Source organism: Aythya marila, assembly GCF_965140915.1.
Source record: "Aythya marila genome assembly, chromosome: 15".
NCBI lineage: Eukaryota > Metazoa > Chordata > Aves > Anseriformes > Anatidae > Aythya > Aythya marila.
In genome coordinates, this window is record NC_139056.1 from 11,263,441 (window position 1) to 11,290,481 (window position 27,041).

At 42.2% G+C, this 27,041-nt stretch overlaps 1 protein-coding gene across 1 annotated transcript in view; it reads left to right on the forward strand.

The window, feature by feature from the left end:
- Nucleotides 1–23,872, forward strand: part of FAM20C (FAM20C golgi associated secretory pathway kinase) — a 58,449-nt gene extending 34,577 nt beyond the window's left edge. Inside the window, exons 5-11 of the mRNA XM_082772036.1 lie at nt 9,680–9,772; nt 11,427–11,542; nt 19,036–19,216; nt 19,805–19,914; nt 21,511–21,592; nt 22,091–22,150; nt 22,745–23,872. Coding sequence (XP_082628162.1) covers nt 9,680–9,772; nt 11,427–11,542; nt 19,036–19,216; nt 19,805–19,914; nt 21,511–21,592; nt 22,091–22,150; nt 22,745–22,997 — 895 coding nt within the window. The 3' untranslated portion in view covers nt 22,998–23,872. The remainder of the gene's footprint in view (nt 1–9,679; nt 9,773–11,426; nt 11,543–19,035; nt 19,217–19,804; nt 19,915–21,510; nt 21,593–22,090; nt 22,151–22,744) is intronic.
- The last annotated feature ends 3,169 nt before the right edge of the window (nt 23,873–27,041 follow it).

Genomic DNA, 27,041 nt, shown 5'->3' on the forward strand with positions numbered 1-27,041 from the left:
TCAAAACATCAAGTTCACAGTAATTAATTTTTCAAATGTATTTTGAACTGGTACTTATTGTGAACCCTGGAATTTCAATGGCATATGCATCACATACAACAAAAAGAAAAAAATCCAGCAAGCTGAAGGAAATTTGAGTTCCTGATGCTTCTGATACATTTAATGTTGTTGTTCCTTCAAATCCCTACCTCTAATGACCCCAGACATATTAAATAACATTCTCAGGGCTGAAGCAATGCTTCAGACTTCTAATTTTACACCAGTTTTTCCTCCTGCACTCTAAGAATGTTATATATTGAAAAATCTTCTCTGCAGAAAGCACTCTGTAGGCTTTTTCCTGAAGACAGGCTGCCGGTACCTGGGCTCACACTGAGCGCTGTTTGCACTGCCTGGTTTTTCAAAAATAGTTTTTGCAGCTGGATCATTTTTCACGTTTGCAATTTATGGCTAGCAGGCAGTGTACAACTGAGCCTTAGAGGGATAAATCACGGGGAAAGATGACAGATTTCATGGCCTTGGCATGGCAAAAATGCTCACACAACTTGTCCAAGAACACAGAGGAATCCATGCCAGAAAGGCTAGTGTAGGGGTGGAAAATAGTGATGGTGATCTAGTTTCTTAATGAAGATACCTTAAAGAACAGCACAAAATATCATTATAGCACCTCATTAATGATCTCTCCTGCTTATTTAATTGCTATGAGCCTTTTTTTCTCCCTGCTGTGGCAACAGCATTGACCATATTAACGTTGGTACTGGGAACTGTTCTGTAGTGCTGTCAAGTACCTCTTAATCTTTCAACTCCTGCACGTCAGGGCGGGTTTCTCTCTCAAAGATGAATCAAACCTTATTTCTGTGTTGAAGATTTTGTTGTTTTTTTTTTTTTATCTGCAGAGTAAATTAGTGACAGGAGCTTCCCAGACCTTGCTGTTCTCTTCATACCGTGACTCATTTGTTTTTCTGTACAAGCCCGGCCTTTTCTGGATGGTAGGAAAGAATTCCTGGCCAACACGCACTGCCACTTAGCCACTGGAGCATCAGCATTTGTTTGTTCCCTGTCCCAAATCCCCTGTCCCCATCAGCATCCCAAAAAAGGGAGAGGAAGGAGAATTTGCAACAAGTCCCACGTTTTCACACCTTCAATTTCTGCTCATGTCATGTCCTGTGCCATCAGTGGACCAGTGTGGATTATAAACGTGCTGCTGAGCAACCCGCACAGACAGTAGGCTTCTGTAAATCAAGGCATGGAGACCTGAGCTTCTTATTTTGGAAATACACATTTCAATCCCCTCTAGTGGTCCCGAAGCAGCCCTGCATATTGTTCTGTACATCAGAAGCAGCTTTGCATACAGCTTCCAGAAGCAGCTGTGAAAAGTGTTGGGGTAGATCTTTACTTACCCCATTGTTCAGTGGTGCTGCATTTCGTTAATAACCGAGATCAGACTCTATCCCATAAAATGAAATGAGCTGGAAAAACTCATCTCGTTTTAAGTCTTTTAAACTCTTACACTTTTTAACACTGTGCCTGCCTCTTAATTTTGAGGTATCTTGGGGAGGGGGTAGTGGTAGAAGGGAAATAGAAGCAGATATTGTAAAGAATAATCTGTAAAGAATACCTGTCTGATCATGTCCAGTACTGCAGCAAGAGGTGTAAGATACTGATGTATGTGTGGGACTATGCATGAAGTACACCTCTGTGCATGCACTTACATGCATTTATCTGGAGTTTGGTAGTGGTAGAGTTCTGCGCTCTCATTGTGTATGGCTTACTTACTTTGTAACAGCATTCCATTTTGCTTTCTTTTAAGCCATCTTCTAACTAAATACTACTACTACTACTACTACTACTACTACTACTACTACTACTACTAATAATAATAATAGACCCATGACTCTGATATCTACCCCACACCAGCTCTCTTAAGCTGACATCCCTGGAAGGGGAAGGGGACTGCTGGCTGTCGCACCAAAATGTGCGGGTGGGGAAGACGTCCTGACAAATATGCTTACACTAATAATATTTTTCCATTTGCTTTTCCCATGATGACAGGCAGCTACTTACTAGGCAGGGCTGGAAGTCGTATTCTGAATTGCTGAAGGAAATATTCCCAGATGATCAAACTCTATGTGTTTTTTATACTGATCAAAGATTCTCTGCATGTCTTATATATCTGAAAGCACAGAAGAATGAATGAAGAAAAAATAGTTATTCTTCTGTGCTGGTAGACAATGAAATGATGATTGGTGAGATTACGCCTTGACTCTACTGTCAGCACAATGTCAGTAAAGGCAACGGTATAGAGAGGGAGCATTCTGAGATATTAATACCAAATCCAGATCACTAGAAGGAACAGAAAAGCCCCAAGGTGGAGGAAAAGGTCTGGTTTTATTATTATTTTTTATAATTTGGTGGAGAATAAAACGAATCTTACAAATTCTTCTATCCTATTAGTTACTCTGATTATTCATCCCTTCGTATGCTATCTGCTTGTGTAGTCAGGAGTGGTAACTTGTTTTTTGCTCAGGTGAAGATCTGCTTTTATATATATATATATATATATATGTATGTATCTCACTACTGGTATATTTTTGTGCATGGGATGGCAGGAACATTTCACTCTTGATGCTTTGAGCCAGGGACTAGTTTTGCAAAGTCTTTTCCCAAATGCCCTGATTTGTGCTGAGGAATCAGAGGTTATTTCGGTGTCTCGTAGAAACAGTGCTTTTTTGAGGGGAAAGGCTAAAGTAAATATTTCAAGGCTTTGGGTTGGGGGGAATTGTAATGAATTAAAAATAAATGAATGGTGCTTAGTAAAGAAGGGGCCTCTGAGCAGAGGAATCTGCAGTCTAAAGGCATTAAGGCTTAATTCCCGTGTCTTGGCTTAAGGCTGCTCTTTTCAGGAATGGGAGCCAGTTATTCTGGTAAATCTATTGTGTGTATTCCTTCCTTGGAAAGACACTCTGATCAGCTGCAGTTGGTCTTACTGAATTGGCTTTGTTTCGATCATGGAGCGAGGAGGAAAGCTGAGGATGGAAATTTTCAGAAGAGTGAGGCCAGCACATTGCGACGAGGAGGAGAGGGCTGCAGCCAGGGAATTGGGGAAGGACATTTTGAAGATCATGTTATAGCAATGTCTGTCAAGAATGGTTTAGGTCCAGCTGATCTTGGCCTGGGGCCAGGGGATGAGCTAGGTGACCTGAGCCTTTTTTCTTTGACTCTGAAAGTGGAAGGAGAAAAAAAAACAAAACACCTTAATATACCATTTTCCCTGTGGATTTTCTCTCCCTCTTCTCTCCCAGTACCCTCTTGTGCCAGGTAACAAGATACTCATATATCCAAATGCTCTTTCTGAAGCTTATTGTCATGCACTGTATCAGAAGTTTGTGATTTATATGACGCTCACTGGTCCTTGAGCATGTGCAGTTGTTAAGCTCTCCTCATCTTCTCGGAAGAAAAGCCCCCCAGGGCTGGCATGCAATAGCATGATCTCGGTATTTATCCTTTTGGCGGTTTGCTAATTATTCCTATTCCTAGCACATCCCTGTGCGAATTTCTGTCTTTCTGCCACAGTAAATATTCTCTCATTTTTCTAGCTGCAGAGCTGCTAGTTAAGCAGGAGAAGCCTGAATATCCTGCAGAGGCCCATATTGTCATTTGGATGATAGCAATGAAACCGGCCAAACATCTTTTCTGTACCACTTAAATTGCATGTCTTTGCATTCCTGGATCGGCCACTCATTTTCTGGACCATATTCTGCTCTTGTAAACAGCTCATATCGTTCCTGGGAGTGCTCTTTGTAGCAGAGCACTTTGATAAAGCCAAAGCCATCAGCTGCCAAGACTCCATAAGGAGTCGGAAATAGGCACCAGATATCTTCGCTACTGTAGACGTAGCTGCATTAGCAGTATCATTTATCTTCCTAAGGACTTACTAAGCCACTAAAATGTATTATAAAATTAAGTGGCATTTTTTCCACCTGTTCTAACCAGTGCCAAAAAGCTCTCCCCAGTGATAGGATTCTGCATGCAAAACCTGAGTGCACTCCTAAGGACTGCAGCTGCCTCAGAGACAAGGTTTTGTTTTTCTTTTTTTCTTTTTTTCTTTTTTTCTTTTTTTCTTTTTTTCTTTTTTTTTTCCCCTTTTTTTTCCATGGGCTGCCTCCTTCAGTTACAATAATACGCTTTAAATTATCTCAGGGCACTCTGGATCCCAGTGCTGCACAATCCAATTTGACATAAGGGTTGCAGAGGGGGGAGAAAATCTTGCAAGCAGACACCGGACTTTCGGTCTGCATCTTCCATGAGTACAAAGAAGTTCATAGGCTGGGGAAATTCCCTGCCTGTCTGTGCTGGGAGAAAGGCTGTCTGCTCCTGAGCTGTGTTTTGGTTGCTTGCCGGAGTAAAAGCAACCCCAAAGCCCCACCGTGGGGCTCCTGAATGCAAAAGGTCCCCATGTCCCTCCCAGGCTGCAAAATAATTGAAACAGCAGCAAACTGCTGAGTGGCCCCTTTTGGTTTTGTGTTAACTGTATTTTATCGTTTAGATAACACTGCATTTTAACTGTTGTGTTAACAACTTGGCTCCAACACAGGTATTTAAGCACCTTAAACACTCCACAGGCACGGAGAACAGTAGCAGCAGAGGAAAGCTGCTTTCCGAAGGAGAAAGAGCAACCTATAGATGTGGGTAGCCCCAGATAATCTCCAGTTATCTTTTCCCGTGGCCAAATTACTCTCTTACCAACATTAGTCGTGTGCCTGCTGATGCACTTGCCATGCCACCTTGGCCAGTGACATCTCTTGCTGATTTTGCTGCTGCCAAATTCCCCAGCTGGAGAGGGTCAGGGTCTCCATCTCCAAAACAGTCCAACCCGAGCAGACCTGCCACTGCCGTGGAGATGTGATCCGTAATCATCCCTAATCCCTTTGGCTGATTCCCCTGATTACGTGTGGGAGCAGGAGTGCAGCCTAGTTAAGAGGAGCTGTTTTCAAATCATCAGCATGTCCTTTGATTAGCCAAGGTGCATGCATTTGAAACGAAGGTGTCCTGAAATGGCTCTGGGCCGCGGCACAGAAAGGCAGCATGTGTCTGTCAGGATAAAGCTTGACTCACATTGGGCTGTTTGCCCTATTTTCTAGCTTTTTGGCTGCTGCACAGATAATAGGACCCCTCCAGTGCAGAGGAAGCCTGGCATCGAGGCAGGATTCTTTCGAGTAATACACGGCCCTGGTGGGTACTAATCCTGGTAATTTAGGCAGGTGCATGCGAGAAATTCTGGAAACTAAATAGAGATTTCCACATTAAAGGTATCATAATGATGCTTTCTGAAATGCCAGAGAGCCTGCAGTCCCAGTGTGGTGATGGGGTTCATGAAGAAAATAAATGAGGAATTAGTAATATTGGGGTTTGGCAGTGAAGTAATTGGGCAAAAAATATTTACAGAAGCCTTTAAGAAAAAAAAAAATTGAGGCTTTGCAATGGTGCCTGCAGACAAGTCACCGTGTTGGTTTATCCAATCCTGAGCACCAATCCAGGCTCCAGCCATGGTCAGAATGGAGCTGCCTCACCAGATTTACTCATGACTGCCTTCATTTATCAGAGGAGCTTTGTTGCTGCTGTTTGTGAGCATGACTTGCTCTTTTCGCCACAGGATCAGATGACAGTTGCATCTCATCATGCAAATGTGTTCTTAGCCTCTTTAAAATCGTTCTTTATTTCCTGTATTTTCTCCGAGTTGTGCCATGGCTGGGAAATTTTCGTGGGCTTTGATTTCCCCTTAGTTCTTATTTCTCCCCTACTAGTGTTACCGGTGCTGATTTGTCTTTTCCTCATGCAGTAATTGGGCTGGTGCCACTGTGTAATTTTTAACTGTGTGCAGTATCAACAGACCTCCATCTGTCTTTCCTCCAGAGCTTCCCAGCCTGCCGTTATAAATATCTGCCAAATCCTCCTCCAAAGAGAGGATCACCAGATTCCAACTGTTTGCAAAATAAGAGCCGCTGCCAGGAATCCTCTCCCACCGTCTGCAACCTGTGCAGGACCCGTGTCCTGCGTGTTGTGAGCTTTTATTTTTGCCACTAAGGAGCTCTGACCATCGTCTGTGATTTGTTGTCTGTCGGAAGCGTGCACTTCTGCGGAGGGTTGGGCACGTCAGTCTGTTTGCTCAAATATCTCATTGCATGTGTCATTTTATTAGGCAATAACCTTCAATAACCATCGGGTAATAAAACGAAAATAACAGGGATTTTATACATATATATATATATGTATTGTTGTTGTTTTTTCCTTTAAAACACAGTGCTGATTTAAAACATGCTATGGGCTGGATCAGTTCCATCGTTGTTTTATAAGGTATTTTAATTGACCTGGAATGGGCTCAGTGTGCATGCTCCTTTTGCAGCCCTTTTCTTAGAGACTGAGGGTGTTACAGTGCTCTGAAGCTGGTGTAACTGATAGGACTTGCTCACTGCCCACCTGTGTTACCAAGAGCAGTTTGATTTCATAGAATCACAGAATTTCCCACCTCTCTACATTTGCACATCAGAGTAGAAGATCATTAGAAGAATTAGCACCAAAACAGGTGATGCACTGATTAGACCACGCACACTAAAATCTATCAGGTTTTCTAATACGATAAAATTGTGTATAAATTCATTTCTACATGTATAACTCAAAAATAAATATTATGATGTAGGTGCCCTTTTAACACCATGAAAGCCATTCTCATAATGGTCCATTGATTCCATCGATTCAGTGCTGTGTTAGGCTCATGTGGCTTTTAAAATTCAGTTGTGTACCCTAGGCTACGATTTCACACGTGTTAGCGTCTGCTGGTGGTATGGTAACCTGCTGTGGCTGAGGAGCTACCAACAAATCTCTTTAGGTGCTGCTGCTACAGACATCAAATTAATGATAATTTTTGTTTGAATAAAACTGGTGCCAGCTAAGGTCAGATCCAAGGAGCAAGGCTCCAGTTCTCTCAAGTGGGATATTGGAATATGTCATCAGAAAGGATTTTTCAAGGTTATTTCAGGAGAGGACCTCATACATAGAAGTTCCGCAGAGCTTTGCAAAGGAACTTAAAAGCCAGCTTGGAGCTGAAAAATATTCTTTCCAGCCTGCATTCAGAAGAACCCAATATTTCCCAGAGACAGCAAAGCAGGTGCCCTGCCTGCCCGCCGCAGGCATTGAACACAGCGACTGGGGCTGGAGGCTGTTCTTCTGTAGATGATTAGAAACACCTGGAGCACTGAAGGAATTTAGAAGTTTGTTTCATGATCTATAGTCAGGTTGAAAAAATACTGGTATTTACAGTATATAGATTGCACTGTGGATTTGGTGTCCATTTTTGAAGGTTTTAGGGCAACCAAGTTCACGATTTTCTAGGAGGGCGCGCCACCATTTAATAATACATTATGACAGGAGAGAAATATGTACAAACAAGTCGAAGCCTGCAGGAGAACTGTACTTATTCCCAAATGAATAATATCCCCAGCCATTGCCGGGGGTGGCAGGGAACAAATAGGAGAGTGAAATTAGAGAGACAAGACCATCCCAGCGGTGATGTACTGGCTGCCTGGCGTGTTGAGCTGTCGTGGGGCTATGGGGAGAGCTGTGCTTGCAAGATTGAGATCGACCCTTTCTTTAAGTCTGATTTTCTGGAGTAAGATTTTCTTGTAAAGGAACAGCCACAATTCATTTAAAGTCTTTGGGAGATAAAAAGCAGATGGCATTGATTAGCTAATTAATTATATTTTCTGCAGCTTGTCGGCTGTGCTGGTATGTGTAAAGTTTGCAAAAGCTTGGTATGAGTCTTTTTTTCTTTGATTTGTTGAAGAAATTGACTATTTTAAAACCTGGAATGGAGGGGAAGTTATACACAGATGTGTAATTTTCCCAACAGAAATATCTTAAACTTTTTCTTTGCATTTATATTCAGGGCTCGTTTTTGACGGGAATATGCACAACGAGGCTGCAGCTCTTCTAGCTCTTGTCTTGATTACACACTGCGCTGTGTGACTTGCCACAGGCGTCTGGCTCTCCTGTATTCCTCCTTGTTGGTGTGATCCTCCCCCCTTTGCAGTTATGATGAGACAATGCACAATATTATTTTTTTATTTTGTTTTATGCCAAGCTTTTATGCCAAGCTTGTCTACTTGTGAACCCTGGGCAGATACAGTAGCTAAAGTACTGATTTGATTTCCTCTGTAACATCTGCTAAGCATTGGCCAACTCCGTGACCACCAGAATGGTCCCTGCTGTTTTGGCTGGGGCATCACTGGGTTGTTGGACACCTCTCTGACCTCCTGTAATACTGCATATGTCAAATATCTTGATTTTCTATCTGTGATGGCAATTGTTCAGCATTTAGGGAGAGATGGAATACCTTGCTAAGAAAAAAATGTAAAGAATAATTCGTGAGAAGGGGTATCAGCTTTTCAAATCTGCTGATGGCATAGCAAAATTTTCACATGACCAAAAACCACAAGACTCATCTGGTTTCTTCAGCGAAGTGGACGTGGGGGACTCGCAGGCATACCAGTCCCATCAGTCATCATGGTCTGGGTGGAAATGAGCATGGCTAGATGCAGCTTTGGGTTCCCAGCAAGCCCTGTAAGTGCAGCTTGCTGCAAACTCTCTGCAGGTTTGAGCTCTGCGCCAGCACCACCCCCAAAACCTTTCATGTGACAAGGTCCTGGCGCAGAAGCTTTAATTTAATTGCCAGTGTGTAGCACAGGTGATGCACGAGCTGTCAGCTGGCCACCTGTGACAGCTGGGAATGAGAAAGAGCTTTGGAAAATTATGTTTTCCTCTTCTGGGGAAGTGTCCTCCCTTGCAGATGCTGTACATAACAGCTTTGCAGTCCTTATTTCATTTTTAAGACTTCAGACAAGGATATGATGCAGGTCTTGGTAGGGCCCAGACATTCTACTGGTCAACTGCCTGAGTTGTGCTCCATCTAAAAGCCACCAAGACTGGAAATTGCCTGAAATGAGACAGAAATTTGTTCCTGCTATACAGAACTTTCTATTTTCTATGTAGTTGGGTGTTCAAGCTTGAGCCTTTCTATTTCCATCAGAATGACATTTTTTATTGTTTCTTAAACTGAAGAAACAACAAATTCTGCATCTTCTCTGGAGCACGGTCTTGTTAATGTTCTTTGAAACATGACATGTGTCGTGGCCGTCAAACTGCAATGATCCCATTTCTTCTGAAATGAGAAAAACATGTCACTTTTGGCTCTAAGTAATACAAAGGGAGAGTCATATTTTAGATAGGAGCTACATGGCTGCCAAAGATGAAAGAAAAATGTTATTACTTTTGGAAATTTCATAATTACATTTAATGATAATTTAATGAAATGACATTGTCTTCACCGCTATCACTAATGAAATGTTTGAGAGTGATAAAATAGATCTTGTTAAATAGAGCGAGAGCCTTGAGTAGAATAGCTTTTTGACAGCAGCCTCCATGCACAAGTCGTGGAATACTGTTTTTTGTTAGTTTAAAACAGAAGTTAAAATGAAGGCTACATTGCAAATAATGCTCAGAAGAAGTATTTAAAGGTCTTCCATTAAGCAAACAATACTGAACTCCTGAATAACATGCTGATGATTGAGTACTGCTCCTTAGAAATGCTAACCTTTCATTAAAACACTTCCCTTGTTTTTCTTTGCAGACAAACCAGAGAGCAAGAAACACCGCCTGACTTTTTTTATTTCTCAGACTATGAAAGGCATAATGCAGAAATAGCAGCATTTCACTTGGACAGGCAAGTAAAATGGATTTACATTAAAAGAAAAAATAGAAATATTGTGATAACTTTCTGCACTTTGCCCTGCTCTGTAACTGAATTACTTTTAAAAAGGGGGAAGATGGAACAAAGGTTGGCCAACACCATGAATAAAAGAAACAGAAGATGATGAAACAGTAGATTAATAATTAGGAAGTGCGACTTACTCTGGGAATGAGAAACCTGGCACTAAGTAATTCTTAAAAAGAAGGAGAAATTATATTGAAGGGAAGTTGAGAAATGAATTTCCCCTGTGATCATGAAGTGCATACGGAGAGGACCAGTCTCCTGGGGAATAGGCAGCACAAGTACGATGGGAACCTGGCTCACCCTAATTAGCTCAAGGGCACACAAATCCAAGTTAGGCATGGGGAATTGTGTGAGTGTTCAGAGAGGAATAATTGCAGTGGAAAGGGGATTCTGGTTTCACAGCCAACAGCTGGGGCTCTCCCATGTCAGGAGAATATGGAGACCACAAGAGTGTAGGAGGGAGAAGACACTGATGTTCACCCCGTGTTCCTGTTAGCTGAAAATGTGCCTCCAGCAGAGGTAGAGCAGAATCTGTTGGATAGTCCAAGACTGGAAATGGGCTGGGGCTTGCCCAGATTAGAAGCAGGAATTAATTCATGAGGAACTATTAATTGTAGGGCTAGAAACCATGGCATTTCAGGCATTTCACAGTCTGAGTTAGAACTGAACAGAACACTCTGAAGTGCCAAGAAACATCCTTCCAAAAGTTTCAAGTTTTGGGCCACAAATTATCTGGGGGTATGTATTATTGGTGCCTTCTGGTTTGGTGGTCAGGATGAGGGAACCTATCAGCAGGTCACATCCTTAAAAAATCTTCTGTATTTTATTGTTGTTGACCTTAGCATTGATTCCCTCTGTTTCATATTTTATATTGTCATTTTAAGAAGATGGTGCTGTAGGAAAAAACATTAATGGAGTTCCTGCAGGGAGGTATGTTAAATATCCACATGTTAAGCAGAAAAAGCAGTGTAGAAAATCGTAACAAAAGCTGGTGAGTTTGGGGTTGAAAAAGGCTCTTTACCCAGCCTTTGCCCCTGGGAAAATTTTTAGTCTTGGAGAGGTTGATTAGGTTGGTGTAAGGGTATTTAAACAGAGAGGAGTGGAAGCAAATAAATCAAACAAGTACTAAGACTGTCAGGAAAAAAAAAAAAAAAAAAAAAAAAAGAGTACTAGTTTTTAAATCTATTAGATGGAGTTTATGGAAGAAAGAGGCAGAAATCCCGTTCCTCAAGTCACTTAAAAATTGATGAGCAAAATGCTTGTTATAACAATCCTGAATTGGCACAAGGTCAAAGTCTCTGCTGTCTCTTATTTGTGGAATTTTATGCCACTTGCTTTTTTTTTTATGGAACAGTGTGTCCCCATCCTCTTCTGTATATTGAGTCTGCTTCATCCTATGTAGGCAAGTCAGAGCTGATCATATTCAGGACGTATTTTGTAGCATATTATCAGAAGGATTATTCAGTTTAAAGTTGATGGGCTTTTTACTCCTTAAAGGCCACAGATAAATGTGCCTTCAGAATGTAATGAACCTTCCTAAAACCTATCACTATCATTATAATTTAATCCTTTACATAAACTGCCTCTTCACTCTTTCTCCCAGGATCCTGGATTTCCGTCGCGTTCCACCAGTTGCAGGTAGACTGGTTAACATGACGAGAGAAATACGAGATGTTACTCGCGACAAGAAACTGTGGAGAACGTTTTTCATCTCACCAGGTAGTCTTGGAAATAGCACTGTATTCTTTCTATCCCGCCGAACACGTACTTAAGGGAACGATGCGTAGATTGCTTAATTGCTCAGATATTTCTAATAGAACTGTCTTCTAGACCTTTGAATAAAAATAAATGTGGAGACATAGCCTACAAAGAAGACTTTATTGTTTTGAATTGAGTGCCTTTCCCCTTGACAAATTATCCACAGAGACAGGCTTTTATGTTCACAAAAGCAATGTATTCAACAAATGTTTTATGCAGAGCAATTTCTAAAGCAATTTCTTCTGTTGCTCTCAGTTTACCCCAAACCTTATTACTTAGCCCATTAGTTATTTAGACCTTTTTTCTAGTGGTATGTGATCCATCACTTCTGGTGGTCAGATGCATTTATCTCTTGGTTTTTACTGGAGGACCAAAAGCTAATTTTCTCGGAGTCATGTGCCTCAGTTTTTATTACAAGAGGAGTCTGAAAGAAAATCAAGGCAATAAATGTGTAAGGTATCCTGCTTCCGGCTCACATTCACAGCTGTGCAGAGGCTGGACTGGAATTGATCTGAATTGTTCCCAGTCTCGTACTTGCTTTGAGGACTGACTGCAGGAACCATCACCTCCCTCTATTTCTATTATCCTTCACTCTTTCACAACATCTGGTGGCCCTCGCCAAGGACAGAGCTCCACAGGGTGGGAACTATACAAACACAGGGTAAAACCACATCCTGGTCCCAGAATATACAAAAATAGGTAAAGACGGTCAAAAGGTGAGAGAGAGGTGGTAGCCTCTGGGGTGCTGAAACAGTGGAATTAAGCTCTAGGTTAAGATACAAATGTACGTTCTTAATTATGTTCATAGGGAAAGATCATATAGAGAAATGTTCATTTTGAAGCATTTAGCTATGTCCAGTGAGCTTAGCTGATATTAGTTCAGCTGTGTGCAAATGTGTTGCTGAACTTGGGCTATGCCTTGTGTAAACAGGAAATCTGGAGTGGGAATCTCCAGGGTTCTCTCCTTAGCTTGTGCCATTGGCCAGCAGTTGTTTATCCCAGATCCCCAAAGCCAAGACCCAAAGACTTCATTGCAGTTTCTCCCAGTGTAGCAGTATTATTGCTGATAGCTACAAAGCACAGCCATGTCACTACAGAGCTTTCTCTCTTAAAATGTTCATCGCACTGTTTTGAGCTCCAATAAAGTCATTATTATGGCTGTTATTTTTAGCAGGACACAGCTGAGGAGACCGTTATTAATTCCAGTAACTTCACTTGTGAAATACATTACACAATTACAAGAGGTTTCATCCTACCACACATCACATGTGCTCCAGTTTTACCCATACTGCTGAGAGTGTTCACAAATGTTCTGTGCAGGCATTCTGTGTGCACTGCTGGGCACTTGTCTCAGTCCCTGTCTCTCCCCTTCTTTCCCTCTGTCTCTGTCTATGTTTTATTTATTTATTTTTACTTGATTTGTTTGTAGGCAAATAATTACCCCTCAAAGATGACAAAAATCCTTGCAGTTGTCCATGTGCACAAGATACTTTGGCTCATTTGAAATATAAGGCATTTTGTTCGCATTTCAGCAAGTAAGACAAGGATTAGTAGGCTTGCTTGCGTTCTAGTCTTTCCAGGTTATATATGAAGGGTTAGGGGTGAACTTGAGCGATTTCTGAGAATTACAAAACTGTACTCGGGTATCGAGCAGCTTACAGCAGCCACAGCCCAGCGATGCTGAGTTAATGCTGCCGGTTCAGATGAAGATCTTTATCTTGTCATTACAAAATTCCAGACATCCAAAGGATGATCCAAGCATAATCCTTTATTCAAATTTATTTAGAGGTCTTGGATAAATTCAATTAAAATATTTGATTAACTATGAATCAGGCTTTTCCGTAGAATGAAACGCTTAAGCAATTATTTTTTCTTTCAATTTTACATTTCCTAAATCAATATACTTTGCTTAAATCATTTTGGTTACTTGCCAGAGTTTTTTCCTACATGGCCCCCATTTAATTAGTAGGATTCTCATTAACATATGCCCAGCCTCAGTCTTGTGTTTCATACTGACCTTAAAAGGCAGGCATTAATTAATGCCTAATGAAAAAGTAATAAAAGCCCTAAATTAAGCAATTAATTCTGTTGTGCTACATGGATCCTTGCAAGAACCATTCCGCACACCCACATGAAGCTGTCGAGGCCCCCTGGGACTGCCTTGCAGTCGGCTCTGGCTCTGCACCTCCATCCCCAGCAGTGCCTGGTGACAGCGACTGGGGACACACTGTGTCGGACAGCAATGCAACAAGCCCTCCATGTAATTTATTTCATACAAAACTCTTGCTCTCAGGCCGGGAGGCCATCATTTGCAATGAAAACCCTGTCCAACCTTCAGGGGTTCGTTATGAGCATCATGACTGATGATGTTCACCAAGACATGGTGTTTTTCTCTGGACCAGCGTGGGGATGTGTTGGAAGACACCTCCCTGCTTTTCAGTGCCTGTGCCACCTCGCTTGTCCCAACAGGAATGGAAACAGGGGCCTCTTACTGCCACAAAGCTGCCGGCAGATGTTGCTGCACAGCACGCAGCATCCTTCCTTCCACCGGGGAGTGCAAATGGCTGAGAGCAGGCAGGGCTGCGAGGGGCAGGACGGGGTCAGGCGATGCATTAGGCTGCATTTGGAGAGAAAGCAGATTGCAGAAAAACGCTCTTCCAGGCAGTTTGGACTAAACATGAGAAATGGAATTAGGTCAGTAATTATTTAAATTAATTTTACATCCTTTGCGGTGGGGTAGACTGCAGTAGCCCTGCTACTTTCACAAATGAATGGTAATTTGCTAGGAAAAAAAGAGACATATTAATGATGTCAGCCTTCGTTTTGGAAATAATTGAGGCAGCAGCTTAAAGAAATCAATGTTACACAGCTAGTAAGCATTATGTTTTTGTTCATATTAACCAATTCCTAGGAATTATGGATTTTTTTTTCCTCTTAGCAAACAATAGCAATTCTGAATTAGCTATTATTTTGAGCAGGTAAATGAAAGATCTTTTCATGCATTGCTTAGTAAATATTCAGGGTTCTTTCCAGTGCTTGAATTGCACAGGCTTGCTAAATGTCCTCTATTAAGAGTCATGCAAATCTCAATAAAAGAATTGCTCTGCCAAGCAATTTGCTTTAAGGTATCTCCACTTGTTCCTTTTCTTCATAAGAAGAATTATTGTTCAGCTATCAGGGTGATGCATAGAAAATGTTCAGATGAGTACACAGACACTCTCTTCTTAATTGTTGTAATTAGGTGGAGTTTCGATCAACAGGCGTGGTGATTTTTGCATGGATTTCATTACAAATCATGACCATTCATCCTCAGATAATGGAAGTCAGACATTTGTAACACCATTTGGGATTCTCTTGCCTCCATTGTGCTTTGAGGAAACAATTTTGTTTATTTGTTGGTGTTTTTTTGTATTTTTTTAATGAAGAAGGAGTTTACATGCTGCAAATGCGCAGCATTTGAACATTTCACAGTATATGAACATCCCTTTCTGCTTTGCCAGCACTGCTGCTGCTGCCATATCTACCCAGCCCACAGGAGCACAAATTCCTGGCGGCTGCTCCTTTTGCAGCTGTGCTTTGGGACTCTCATTTTTCCCTTCCAAAGGCCAAACCCCGCTCTCAGCATGGGCCTCCCATCAAAGCCCTGGGTTTGTGTCTCCAGCTGGAATTTCCCACTCGGCATGCTGTGCAGAATGTGGGTCACCTATTTCGGTTTCCAAGAGGCTTGCTACTGCACCTTGAAGTCCTAAAGGAGAACTGCGTTTTTCTATCTTGGGTACCTCTTTATTTCTGCATTTTTAAGAAACCTTAAAAATCTTTCCCCAGATAATTCGGGCTGCTTCATCTCACTTGCTGTGTATAAGAACTAGGGTAGACATATCATTATATATATCCTGTGTCCATCAAAGCAGTTAATTTCTTTATTAATCACTTGAGATCCAGCACCCTGTCACCTCCACTACCTCCAGAAATCAGACAGGTAATGGAAAGTAAGTACTATACGTCTGAGAGAATACCAGATGTCAGAAAAGGCTTTGTCATCAAAAGAAACTTCTCACCAAGAAATATGCTTGTTTTTACCGCACATTTGCTGTCCTAATGAAGCATCCTGCCATCACTCAGAGGTTGGGCTCCTCTTGAAGGCAGTGGGGGCTCTGCAGGAAAGTCAATAGCCGGAGGAGCCCAGTGGGAGCAGAGCAGCCCATGTGCCAGCCGTGTCGCCCTGCAGCAGCAAATGCGATGGCTGCGATAGCCCCCGAGCTTTCCTGAAGATTTATCTGGATACGAATGTGTGATTACTGTCAGATGATTAGTCCCAGTTGCTTCCGTTGACAATACCAAGCAGGGTTTCATTGTTCCCAAAGTTAAATTCGGAAGCAAACTATTAAACACAGTATTTATCTTCCCCGCTGTGCGAAATGATGTGTTTAATATAATTCCTCTCTGGAAAGGTCAGATTTACATAGTGTGCAGCAGAGGCTGCGGCAGAGCAGGAGGGGCATCACCGTGCTGTTTGCTCCTTACAGAACTGGTACAGCTGCAGATAACCACGCATCTGCTTCCCTCTGCCAGGTCGTCCAGCCTCTGGAAGATAAATTGTCTCAGGTGATCAAGACAACTACGAGTAGGTTCCTTCCCTGCACACAGGAGCAGGTGGTGCTGACACAGCCAAATCAAAGCAGGAGCCCCACTGCAGCTTCAGCGCAAACATAAGCTCTGGCTGCAGCGCAGGGGTGAGCTGTGCCTTCCCACCGAGGCAGCAGGCGCCTGGGAAATCAGGGATCTCTTCATATCTCCTAATTCTTTTGTGTTAGCCTGCAGCGAGCAGCAGCATCTGTATGTGATTTCTTGTAAATCATCCCTCGTGGCATCTTGGAGCCCCTTGAAATACTTGGTCTGCAAGCATTTCTTTTAAAGGTATAAATCACAGATGTTTTCCCCCAGTTTTTATTGGCTGGGAAGATCCCAGCCTTCCTAATGACCCACTCTGATCCTCCCATTCGCAGACCATCTGCAGCTCACAGTGCTGCCCGCAGGTGCTTGGACAACTTTTCACTTTCCTCCTGAATTATGGAAGAGGTTCACATGGAGGCATGAAGCCCTCCTGGTTTTGCCAGGATGATCAAAGGCAAGTTGAGGCACCTGTGTTAGCCCTGTAAAAACTGCGCCAAGTCCGTGCTGCGATAGCATTTTTTGAACAGGAAACCCATGAGAGATCATTGACTACAGGGCCGTGAGCCCACAGCTTGCATTAGGTTGGGTCTGTTTAGATGTTGCTTGGTTTTAAGCTAAGAAGTTGAGTGGAGTCCAAAGGAGAGACACTGACGTGGTCCTGGGTACAAGGAGAAGCTGAGGGATTCAGATTCATTTAACCTGGAGAAGAGAAGGAAAAATTAGTGGGGTTTCTGTTTAGAAGTTAAGTGTATCATGCGATGAGCTGTGCCAAGGCTTGTGCTGGGGTTCATCAGCAATCACCATGCCAGGTGGCTTTATGGCCAAGGACCTGGTCATTTCTTAGCCCACAGGAAGGCTCAAACCACTGTTCCTTTAATTAAACTGTTAAGGGACTAAGTATATCTTAAATATAAGGAGAAGCTTTAAAAATATTTGTAAAGTGTATTTTGCATGATAAAACATTTTAATAACAGAAGGAAAAGTGCAGGCATTCTGAGTGCTCCCTTTCTTGCTTTTGTTATTTCTGTTTTTTATTTTCTCTTCTCCTAAGCACTTTTCTTTCAGTAATTGTCAGCGAGGATTTTGACTACAGGGTAAATATTTCTGGAGTGAATCAGGATGTGTTTAACTGGTATGAGCCAACTGTGTGAAGGTAAATGTGCAGTTCGGGTAGGACTTGTACAGGACTTGTAGGACAGAAAGGTGTGTGGCTGTTCCAAGCCAGTCACAACAGAGGGATTTGAAAAGTGTGTGTCCAGCATGAAGTAACCACAGTGTAATGGACAAATCTGATGACTATTAATAGAGGCTTGGGAATGAAGAGCCAATAGAAACTGCCAAGCAGTAAAACATCAGCCTTTTAGTCCGATTATTTGGTGTAATTCCAGGATTAGCAGTCAGAACCATGTGATATGGCTAGTTAATGCAATCAAAACCATTGCAAGACCTTCTCCATGTTCTCGTGTTCCTCCTTCCCCACTTGCAGCCTTGTGCCCTGCTTCTCCATCCCTCCTCTTACCTTGATGGCATCAGGGATTGCCTCGATGGCTCCTTCACCTCTTCACCCATTATCTCCCTTGCATCGCACATCAGCAGTGTCCCAGTCCTGCCAGTGCTCTGCCAGACCTAGGCTGGCTCTGGATTGTGGGGACGTGCCGCAGAGCTGGGGGCACATTGCAGCGTGGTGCTGCAGAGCATGGCTGTGATGAAACCCCACCGGTTTGCCTCTTGGAGCCACATGGGCTTCTGCAGCAGGCAGAAAATAGACTCCATCTACTCACCAGCCCTTCCTGCCTCCTTTACACTGATTGTGCCCAAAGGGGAAGTAGCTCAGAAGCAAGATTTGAATTTAGAGGCCTTGGGGGGAATTAGGAAGCAATGTGACTTCTGCATCCTTGTGCTACTGTAAGCAAAGGGCACAGTCTTCCTCTAATGACATTTTATGTGCACAAAGCAATTGTAGGAAGAGCACTCTGACAACATCAGCATCATGATCCTATTGTTCATAGTCCAATGCTGGGGTCTGGGGACGAACTGTTCTCTCCCACCTCCAGTGGGAAGGGGGTTCTTGTACAGAGTTGAATGGTTCCCGGTGGTACAGATATGTGTGGTGGGAGCTCTGAGGAAACTTTAAGGGAACACACACCCCCAAACCCGCTGCAGGTCCTTTTTGTGTGGTTGATGGAGTAATGTGATGTGTGGAGGAGAAAATTTCTGTTTGGGATGTGTGGTGAAAGATTTACTTCTGTGCTATTTCCACCTTCCCCACACACCCCCACACGAGTCTGCACGCTACATAATTCTACTTGGTAAAGCTGCCAGTTCTTCTCACACCAGCAAGTAAATGGATGAAAGGTTTTTGTCTGTTCTTAAAGAAGTGAACCAAGATTTGGAAGGAGGCTTAATTTTGGTCGTGTCATTGTTTGGCTGCAGGATTTGGGGTTTCAGCCACCCCAGTTAGCTTGGGGTAACAAATATATGCAAAAAGATGTATCAGACTGGGACTGAAAGGAAAAAAAAAACCAACATATATTTTGTGTTTTTGGAATATAAATAAACTGGAAGTAGTCACAAAGAGCTCATCACAGGGCGTGATCCCAGCCACTGAAATAAATCAGTCTTCTAGTGGTTTCAGTGGAAGAGAACTATGCGTGGTAACGGTGGGTTCTGGGCTAGGGCTTTATTTCTGCTTATGTTCCATTGCACACATGAGTATTTTTATGAATTCTTGAACACTAATTTCAGAGTAGGTTTTAAAACTCTTTTTCTTTGTTTGCCAGCCAACAACATCTGCTTCTATGGTGAATGCTCCTACTACTGCTCAACTGAGCACGCCCTGTGTGGAAAACCAGATCAGATCGAAGGGTCTCTAGCTGCTTTCCTTCCTGATTTGTCCTTAGCTAAAAGGAAGACCTGGAGAAACCCTTGGAGACGTTCCTACCACAAGCGCAAAAAAGCAGAGTGAGTAGTGGTGAGCAAAGGGTTCGTTCACCCACTGTGAGTGTCAGTAAAGAGACAAAACAGTGCTTCTTTTACCTGATCTAAGGCTTAGGAGAACATTTGCATTCCTTCGGTGGGTCCAGCTCCTGGGAAGGGACAGAATACTTGTGATTGCAAGGAGCTCTGCGTTGTGGTCTGAACCTGAAATGACCTTCAATGGCATAATTCCTTGCTGGGATACATTTCTGCAGTGGATTTTGACAGGATGCAGTGGGACCTAAGTCCTATCAGAAAGAGAAAGATTCACTGCCACCCTCAGCCCTAAACAAGTCTCCAGTGTTTTTGACTGATGGTGCAGCTGGTTTCCTAAATCTTGAACCTGTTAGGTGCATAGTTTCCAGTCTTGTGTTTTCCTTCCTTTTTCATCAGTCACAATTCTTAACAGTTGCTCGGATTACTGAAAGCAGCCTGAAGAGTCTGCTGCCTCCACCTGACCCTGTCCTCAATTTAACATGATACAACTAGATATTCACAAAATAACAATTTATTTTTTTAATACTCAGTAAGCTTTGCATGTCACATAAAATATCAAAATATCGGCTTTTCCAGATGGGAAGTTGATCCAGATTATTGTGAAGAGGTTAAACAAACACCCCCGTATGACAGTGGAACCAGAATTCTGGATATAATGGATATGACAGTTTTTGATTTCCTAATGGGTATGTTTCATCTCTTTCAAAAATTAAATGCAACATTTAATTAGAATAAGAACCACTTCTTTCTACACCGCTTTGCATAGCTCAGCAATTTACTAAAGCATGGTTGAAGTTGCATTTACAGTATATGCCCTTCTAGATGATTATGAGAAAATGCAGATTTACATGGTTATGTATTCCCATCAGCGCAGATTAAAGGAACAAAGATGTTCAGAAATGCACAGTGATGAATGCAGGTCATGCTAGTCTCCTTCACAGCAGCTAAGGGCTTCACAATTTGCCTTAGTGAGTGCCTTGCCATTGTAATGTGTGCCTGTGCAAGGATTGTTGCTTATTGGCACATTGTTTTCATCCTCCAGCTGTAGTCACTGCTGCTTGCTCTGTAAACCTAGGGGTTGAGACTGGAGGGTGGAGAAGTATTGATTTATCATGAAGGCAACTGCAGTAAATAACAGGGAAACTTTTTTGTTCAGGTAACCTGACCACAATTAAATAATTTTTTTAACAAGTAGATAACAGTGACCTATTTCAGACCTACTCAGTGGTTAACACTGAGACATTTGCACATGAAACCTGTCCTGCTGCAGCCAAAATAACTGCAAGGTGCCAGCACACATACTCGATCCTTGGACAAGTGCCAGCATGGATGTATCCTCTGCCATTCCCACTACTGAGGTTTCTGCAATTGACTGCAGCAGGAGAGGCCAAGTCCCATCTCAGGAGCCATATATTGAATCTAGAAGTGACTCAAGTCCTGATCATGAAGACAAAATTCCTAGCTTGACACTAATACTCTACACATGACCGTAAAAGGGACACCGATGTGGGTGCCCAAACAGAGCTGTTCAGCTGTACCAGGAGCACCCTAATCCACATGTTAGAGCCATAAGATTGTTTTGGCTTTCCAGACAGACAGAAATTTGGGCAAAGTTCTTAACCAAGTTAAAACAGGATATTTGGTCATGGCTCAAAAATATTAGTGAAGTCATATGGATTAACATCCCTGTTTGAAGGGTGCATTTCCCCCCGCCCCCAAGCTAAGCCTTGCACCCAGCATACATACCAGTGCTGCTTTGTGCTCCACGTAGACTGAGGCTTGGAGCAGTTGGTGTTATTTTCAGTGACGAAGCTGTGCTGGCTCAGGATGTGGCTGCCTTGTGGATGAACAGGCCATTGAGATGCCATCGTGCTTGAGTGGAATTTCCCTTGGTGTACCCCGGGAGAGGGTTTTCTGGAGAGTAGGAAGGTTTATTTTTGTCTCCTGATAGGTCCTCTAGAGCTTAAGTGTAAAAGCTACAGGGAGACAGAAAAACTCATCTTCCCTCCCAGAGGCTCTGATGGTGAGATGTTTAAAGGAGATGTTCGGGGATTCTCCAGGGAATTTATGGGTACAGTTTAGCATAAAAGCCCACTTTGTAGTATCACATACTTCAGGGTTTCCACAGTAGAAATGAATAGTGCCAGTAGATGCGTAATTTTCTCCACCTTCTACCTTTGAGGAGTGTTGGGATTCTTGCTGAACCATGGTTTTGACATTTTCTTAGCCTGCACACCCAGCAAGCCTGAGTGAGAATGGTCTTTTTTGTCTTTATTCTATAGGTAACATGGATCGACATCACTATGAAACGTTTGAAAAATTTGGAAATGAAACATTTATTATCCACTTAGATAATGGAAGAGGGTAAGTACCTTTAATAATCTTTTTGAACAATGAAACAATTTTGACCAAACTAATTACTTTATACTAGCCATTATAAGATGATTTTTGCATCCCGTGATTTATGATTTAGTACCAATTATGTGTATAATAGGACAATATTACAAACCCCAAAGGGAAGCCAAACTCTTCTATCCTACATGCTGGTCAGGCAGAAGTTTGCCTTGTCCGTAAGTCAGAGTTTATAAGGAGAACAGTTTAGTAGAGCAGGGTACAAAATAAATATTTTTTCCCCTGTTTCAAAACAGAAAAACTGAAACCCACCAATACAATAACATCTATTCAAAATAAGTGGCTGAACTTGGAGTCCAGATTTCCTCAGCTCCAGTCCAGTTAAGCGGAAGATAGACAACTATGATTTTTTTACTTCCATTTCCAAAAAAAAAAAAAAAAAAAAAAAGAAGTGAGCGAGTGAGTCTTTAAAACAGCTTTTGTCACATTTTTATTCTTACCTTTAAACAGGTTTGGAAAATATTCCCATGATGAACTTTCCATATTGGTGCCTTTAAACCAGTGCTGCAGGTATGTTTCATCTCTGTAGTTGTTCACCATTTTATACTTTTGTTTCCACTAGTAGGACTGAAATGTTCAAGTGCATCTTCTGCTATGAACCGTGGAGACAAGGAGATGCTGTGATCCTGCCTGGAGAGTCTGACCCGAGCTAGCCCTGAGCATTGGCTCTGATGTGCTGAAGTGCATTCTTTACTGAATCAAGATCTTCCAGCAGGAGTGCAGCTGTGAGCTGTTGTGAGAGAGGCTTTATTAAGATTTGGCTTTATTAAGGCAACATACACCTCCCATTGAAGTCAAGTGGGAACACTCCCTCCAGCTTGTTCTAGCGCTTCCCATAGGTATTTGTTCCTCAATGCCCCTGGCCAAGATTTTCAGAGGACAAGTGATACTTAGAGTTTCAATTTTGCATGAGATTTTGCCCATTTCTAAGGGCTCCTAACCAGGTGAAAATTGGAAAATTCAGACTATGACACTGTCTGGTTCTGATCATTTCAGATCACATGGTAACATTTTTACTCTGTTATTACTATGCTGACTACAAGCACTGTTGAGATCAATAGTGATGAAAATACTGATTTGCTTTTTTTTTCCTTTTTCTCCTAGAATAAGGAAGTCTACCTATCTGCGATTACAGTTGTTAGCCAAGGAGGAGTACAAACTCAGTCTCCTGATGAAGGAGTCCTTGCTAAAAGATAAAATAGCTCCCATTCTTTACCAGCCTCACTTGGAGGCGATGGACAGGCGGCTGCGGATTGTCCTCAAGGCTGTTAGTGACTGTATAGAAAAGGATGGTTATGACAATGTGGTTGAAAATGACTTTAACACTGATGTTAACACTGTTGCGACCGAGAGGTAGTGAAATCGCAAGACTACGTTTTTACCAGCCAAATAAAGAAGATTCAAAAAGGAAAAAAAAAAAAAAAAAGTCTTGCAAAAGACTGTGTATGCCACTTTGTGAATTCAGTGAATTCAGAAATGAGATGTAATTGTTCCCAGAGTAGGTAAAGTGTAGACTCTGCAAAGGATTAGTTCATTAAGAAAAATAAGTCTAACGTGATGCGTTTTCATTAGTTCCTAAGAAGAGATTATGAAAAGGTTGAGAAAATATTCAGTGACAGACAGCAGTCTGATAGCAAAACACCTCCTGTCCTTTTTGTATAGAAAGGAGGCCTTTACTTAATATTTTCTATTTATATATGGTATATCTATGAAACCCCAGACCTACCTACCAAATTTAACTAAGAGGGACAGCATAGTTTTGTGACTCACACTTTATTTGTGGTGACAGTCCACTTAGTATTTTGTGTTAACCCTTTAAGTGCTCTAATCCACTGTATCTTATTTAAATTGAATGCTTTCTTTTTTTTCCAGCTACTCAGCATTTAAAGGGTTAAGGCATTATGAACTTTTAAAGGCAAATAATAATAATAATAATAATTAAAACAGTGGTTACCGGAAGGGAATTTCACTAATTGTGCATTGACAGGAATACTTGAATGTTGGTTTTACAAAGTGATGTAAAATGACAAGTTGTACTATTTATCCTTAAGGAGGTGGCAGCTCTTATCTTTCTAGACTATCATAGCTGAGCTGCTACTTTTCAACTTTGCTTTTGATAGTTTTGTGTAAATATATACATATATGGGTAAAAAGCTGCTTTCAGCAGCTCTAGGCTTACTTTTGCAGCATTTTTGTGGAATTGTTTGCAACGTGGTTAAAGTGCAATAAAGATATGGCAAAATGTGTAGCCATCACGTGTAAATGGATTCATTTTTCATTGTAGATCTTGTTCAGGGCAAAGCTGCGTATATCGGTCAAATATTCCAGAAGTAGTTGTTTAAATTGTTGTCCCCTTCTGTAGCAACAGCAAGTCAAGCTAAAGCAGGGAGCTGGTGACTAATATACAGTACAACAAGGAACATAGCATTGAAAATGGCTAATCTTTAGTATGAAAGCATTATTTTGATTATCATTTCAGCATCCCTTCCTCTTGCAATTATAGCTGTAGAAACAAGCTGTAGAGCCACACCTTTAAAAGATTATGGCTTGACACACTGCCCAAAAAATTTAGATAGATCAGTTTCTCTGGAATGGGTTGCAAAAGCCCTTGAAGAGTAGGAAATCTCAGCCTAAATTATCTAGAAACACAGTATACCCAAGCAAATAATTTTGAATCATGCACAGCTGAGCTTGTGTAATACGTGTTGAGACTTTCAGGCCAAAAGCAAGCTATAAATTGAACAAGTGGCTGTATTTGACTTGTAAAAACATGGAGTGGTACAGAAGGAATCCCTCACCGCTCTTTAGGGTGGAGGAGAGAATTTATTATGACAATATTCATCACAGACATAATTCTCAGCTGTCATTTGTTTCATTTTATGTCTTTCTTCTCAAGGATTTATAAACACATATTTTAAAAGCTTGTAGCCAGGTAGATTAAAAGATAGGCATTACAGCATAACCCAGCAGTATTCACACTGTGAACAAGAGGAAGAAGTGCTCTATAGTCTCATTCACTTCTTAGGTTGATATATGATCACTAAAAAATGCCTTTGTTACTATTTTACTACCCATTTTAAATTCCCATGACTCTCACATACATGGCATGCAAAGATGACAGAATAGCTCAGATCCTGCAGCTGTCCATGCACTTGGAAAATTTCGATGTTACCCTGTGGCTCTTTACACTTCCTGAGATCCAGCTGCGGTACTGAGGATTTTCTCTGCAACACAGCACTTGCACTGCCGCTCCCTCTCATTTATCCAAGAGATGGAAAAAACGGATTGCAAAACGGTGAGATGGGTTTTACATACTTATCTGTATCTTTCATCCCTCAGGGGTTACAAGGGACTACCTGCATGTCCTTGCTCTTTTCTCCCTCAACAAACTCAATTTGCCTCCCTTGCTTAATCCTCGGTGCCTGGCTGTGATTTTCGTGCAGGTGCAGCTTTTTCTCTCTGTGAGATTGTGAGACAGGGACAATAAAAGCATCTCCTATGGGAAAAGCTCTGCTTTCTGCTCTTGGGGTCAGGTCAGCCAGGGCTCTGGGTCTGCAAACCTGATTTTCTTTTGGAAAGCAGCACTTGGCAGCCTCTTAGCTGAGGGAGGAGCAGACACAGTGAGGATCTTTGTTCTTTAGAGGCTGGGCTGTAGGTCAGGAGCTCCTGGCAGGGAGGTTCAGGCTGAAGGTCTCTGCAGAGGGCTGCTTGGTGTGTTCGGAAATAAACTCGCTGTTATGAATTGGAATTTGTATAAGCTAACTAGCGGTATTTATGTAGAATAATTACGTGAAGGTTACTTGTCCTTGCAATATTATAACCATCTCCATCGGGTCTCCAAGTTTTTCCATTTCCTGAGCTTTGATGCTTTCCCTTGCAAGCTCTCTGCTACAGTCCTTTGTAATCCTACAGAAATTATTTTTGTCTTCAGTGAACAGCAATCCTTGGTTACTTCTAATCCTAAATTACACATACAAAAAAGGTGGGGGGGTCTCCTCTGTAGGATAGGACTTGAAAGTGCCTTGGAAGAAGGGAGGTGTTAACTAAGAAACTGGGAGAAGTTTCCTTTCCCTTGTGCCTCAGGTGAGAAATTGGGGTGAATTAACCACACCTAAGCAGTGCAAGCCCAAATACAGGTTGGGTTGTTCAGGCAATAAATGGTAACAGCTGAGTTCAAGCCCTTTGTGTGGCTGGGGGAGCTGAGGACATGGGGCTGACCTGGAGGAGGTTGCTGTGTGTGGAAGGGCTGGTTAATGAAATAGGCTGTGGAGCTTCTTGGTATATACCAGGAAGCTCTAGGGTGTTTGTAGTTGTGCTGCCAGGTAGCTAGAGTTTTGACTCATTAATTCTCGAGGTATTTGGGAAGGGAAAGGAATTACTGCCTTGTTCCAGTGTTTCTTTTTGATGTGGGTATAGAGGAGCGAGCATGACAGACAGGAGATTGGGGGAGTGAACTCATTGCTGTCTTTCAGCTCCTGGGGCTAAAACACCATAGAGAATAGCTCTGTACAGCCCAGGGAGGGGCAAACCTCTGCTTTCTGGGGGCGTCTGCGTTGTGCTGGGACAGGGCTAGCATCTGGCCTGAATTTCTTCTCTTAAAAGCCTTCTTGGTATTTCTGAGCCTTTAGGCAAAGGGCATTGCCCTTCAGGGGTGAAATGAGTCCTTCTGTGGACAGCAGGAGCTTTCTGAGCTCCTCAAGCAGTAGTTATAATTTGAGGGCTCCTGTGAGGACAGCTTGTTTTGTTTGTGTGTGGGGGGGGTCTCATAAAAAGGTCACCTGGGGTTTGGTGTGCGGAGTTCGCACACTTCTGCATGCCCATGTGGCAGCAGCTTACTGCAGTGCGAGCTGATGGCTCCGAAAGGGCTGTCACTTTGCGTTAGGTCAGTAATCCCTGAGCTAAGGAGGATTAGCACGAGGCGGTGTAACATCTCTTTAGGAGTCCTACATATCTCTCAGACAAAAAGATTCACTCTAAGAAGATAAATAAATGTCAGAATCCAATTGGTTTGTCGCCGACTCAGAAATGGTGTAGGAACAGCATCCAGACAATAACATACTGAGAAATCTGCAGTTGTCTGTCAGGGGCATAACATGTTCAGCACAATAAATACAGTATGCACAATAAATAACAGATAAAATAGATAATATACTTCTAAAAGCACCTAATTACAACTGTATCTGACAGCCTAAAACAGCTTACTGTATTCTCCTGAGTAATTCAGATGAGAGCCTCATTTTGTTTTGCTGGTTTTATGTTGTTCAAGCATCAAAGGAAATTCACACAAATTAAAAGAACTCTCATTGTTTGAATTAGGTATCGCGGTTGTGATCAGTGGTACCGGGCAGAGCCTGTGATGTATATACAAGCTGCAAGCCTGAAGGAGGTTGTGGTGTAAGCA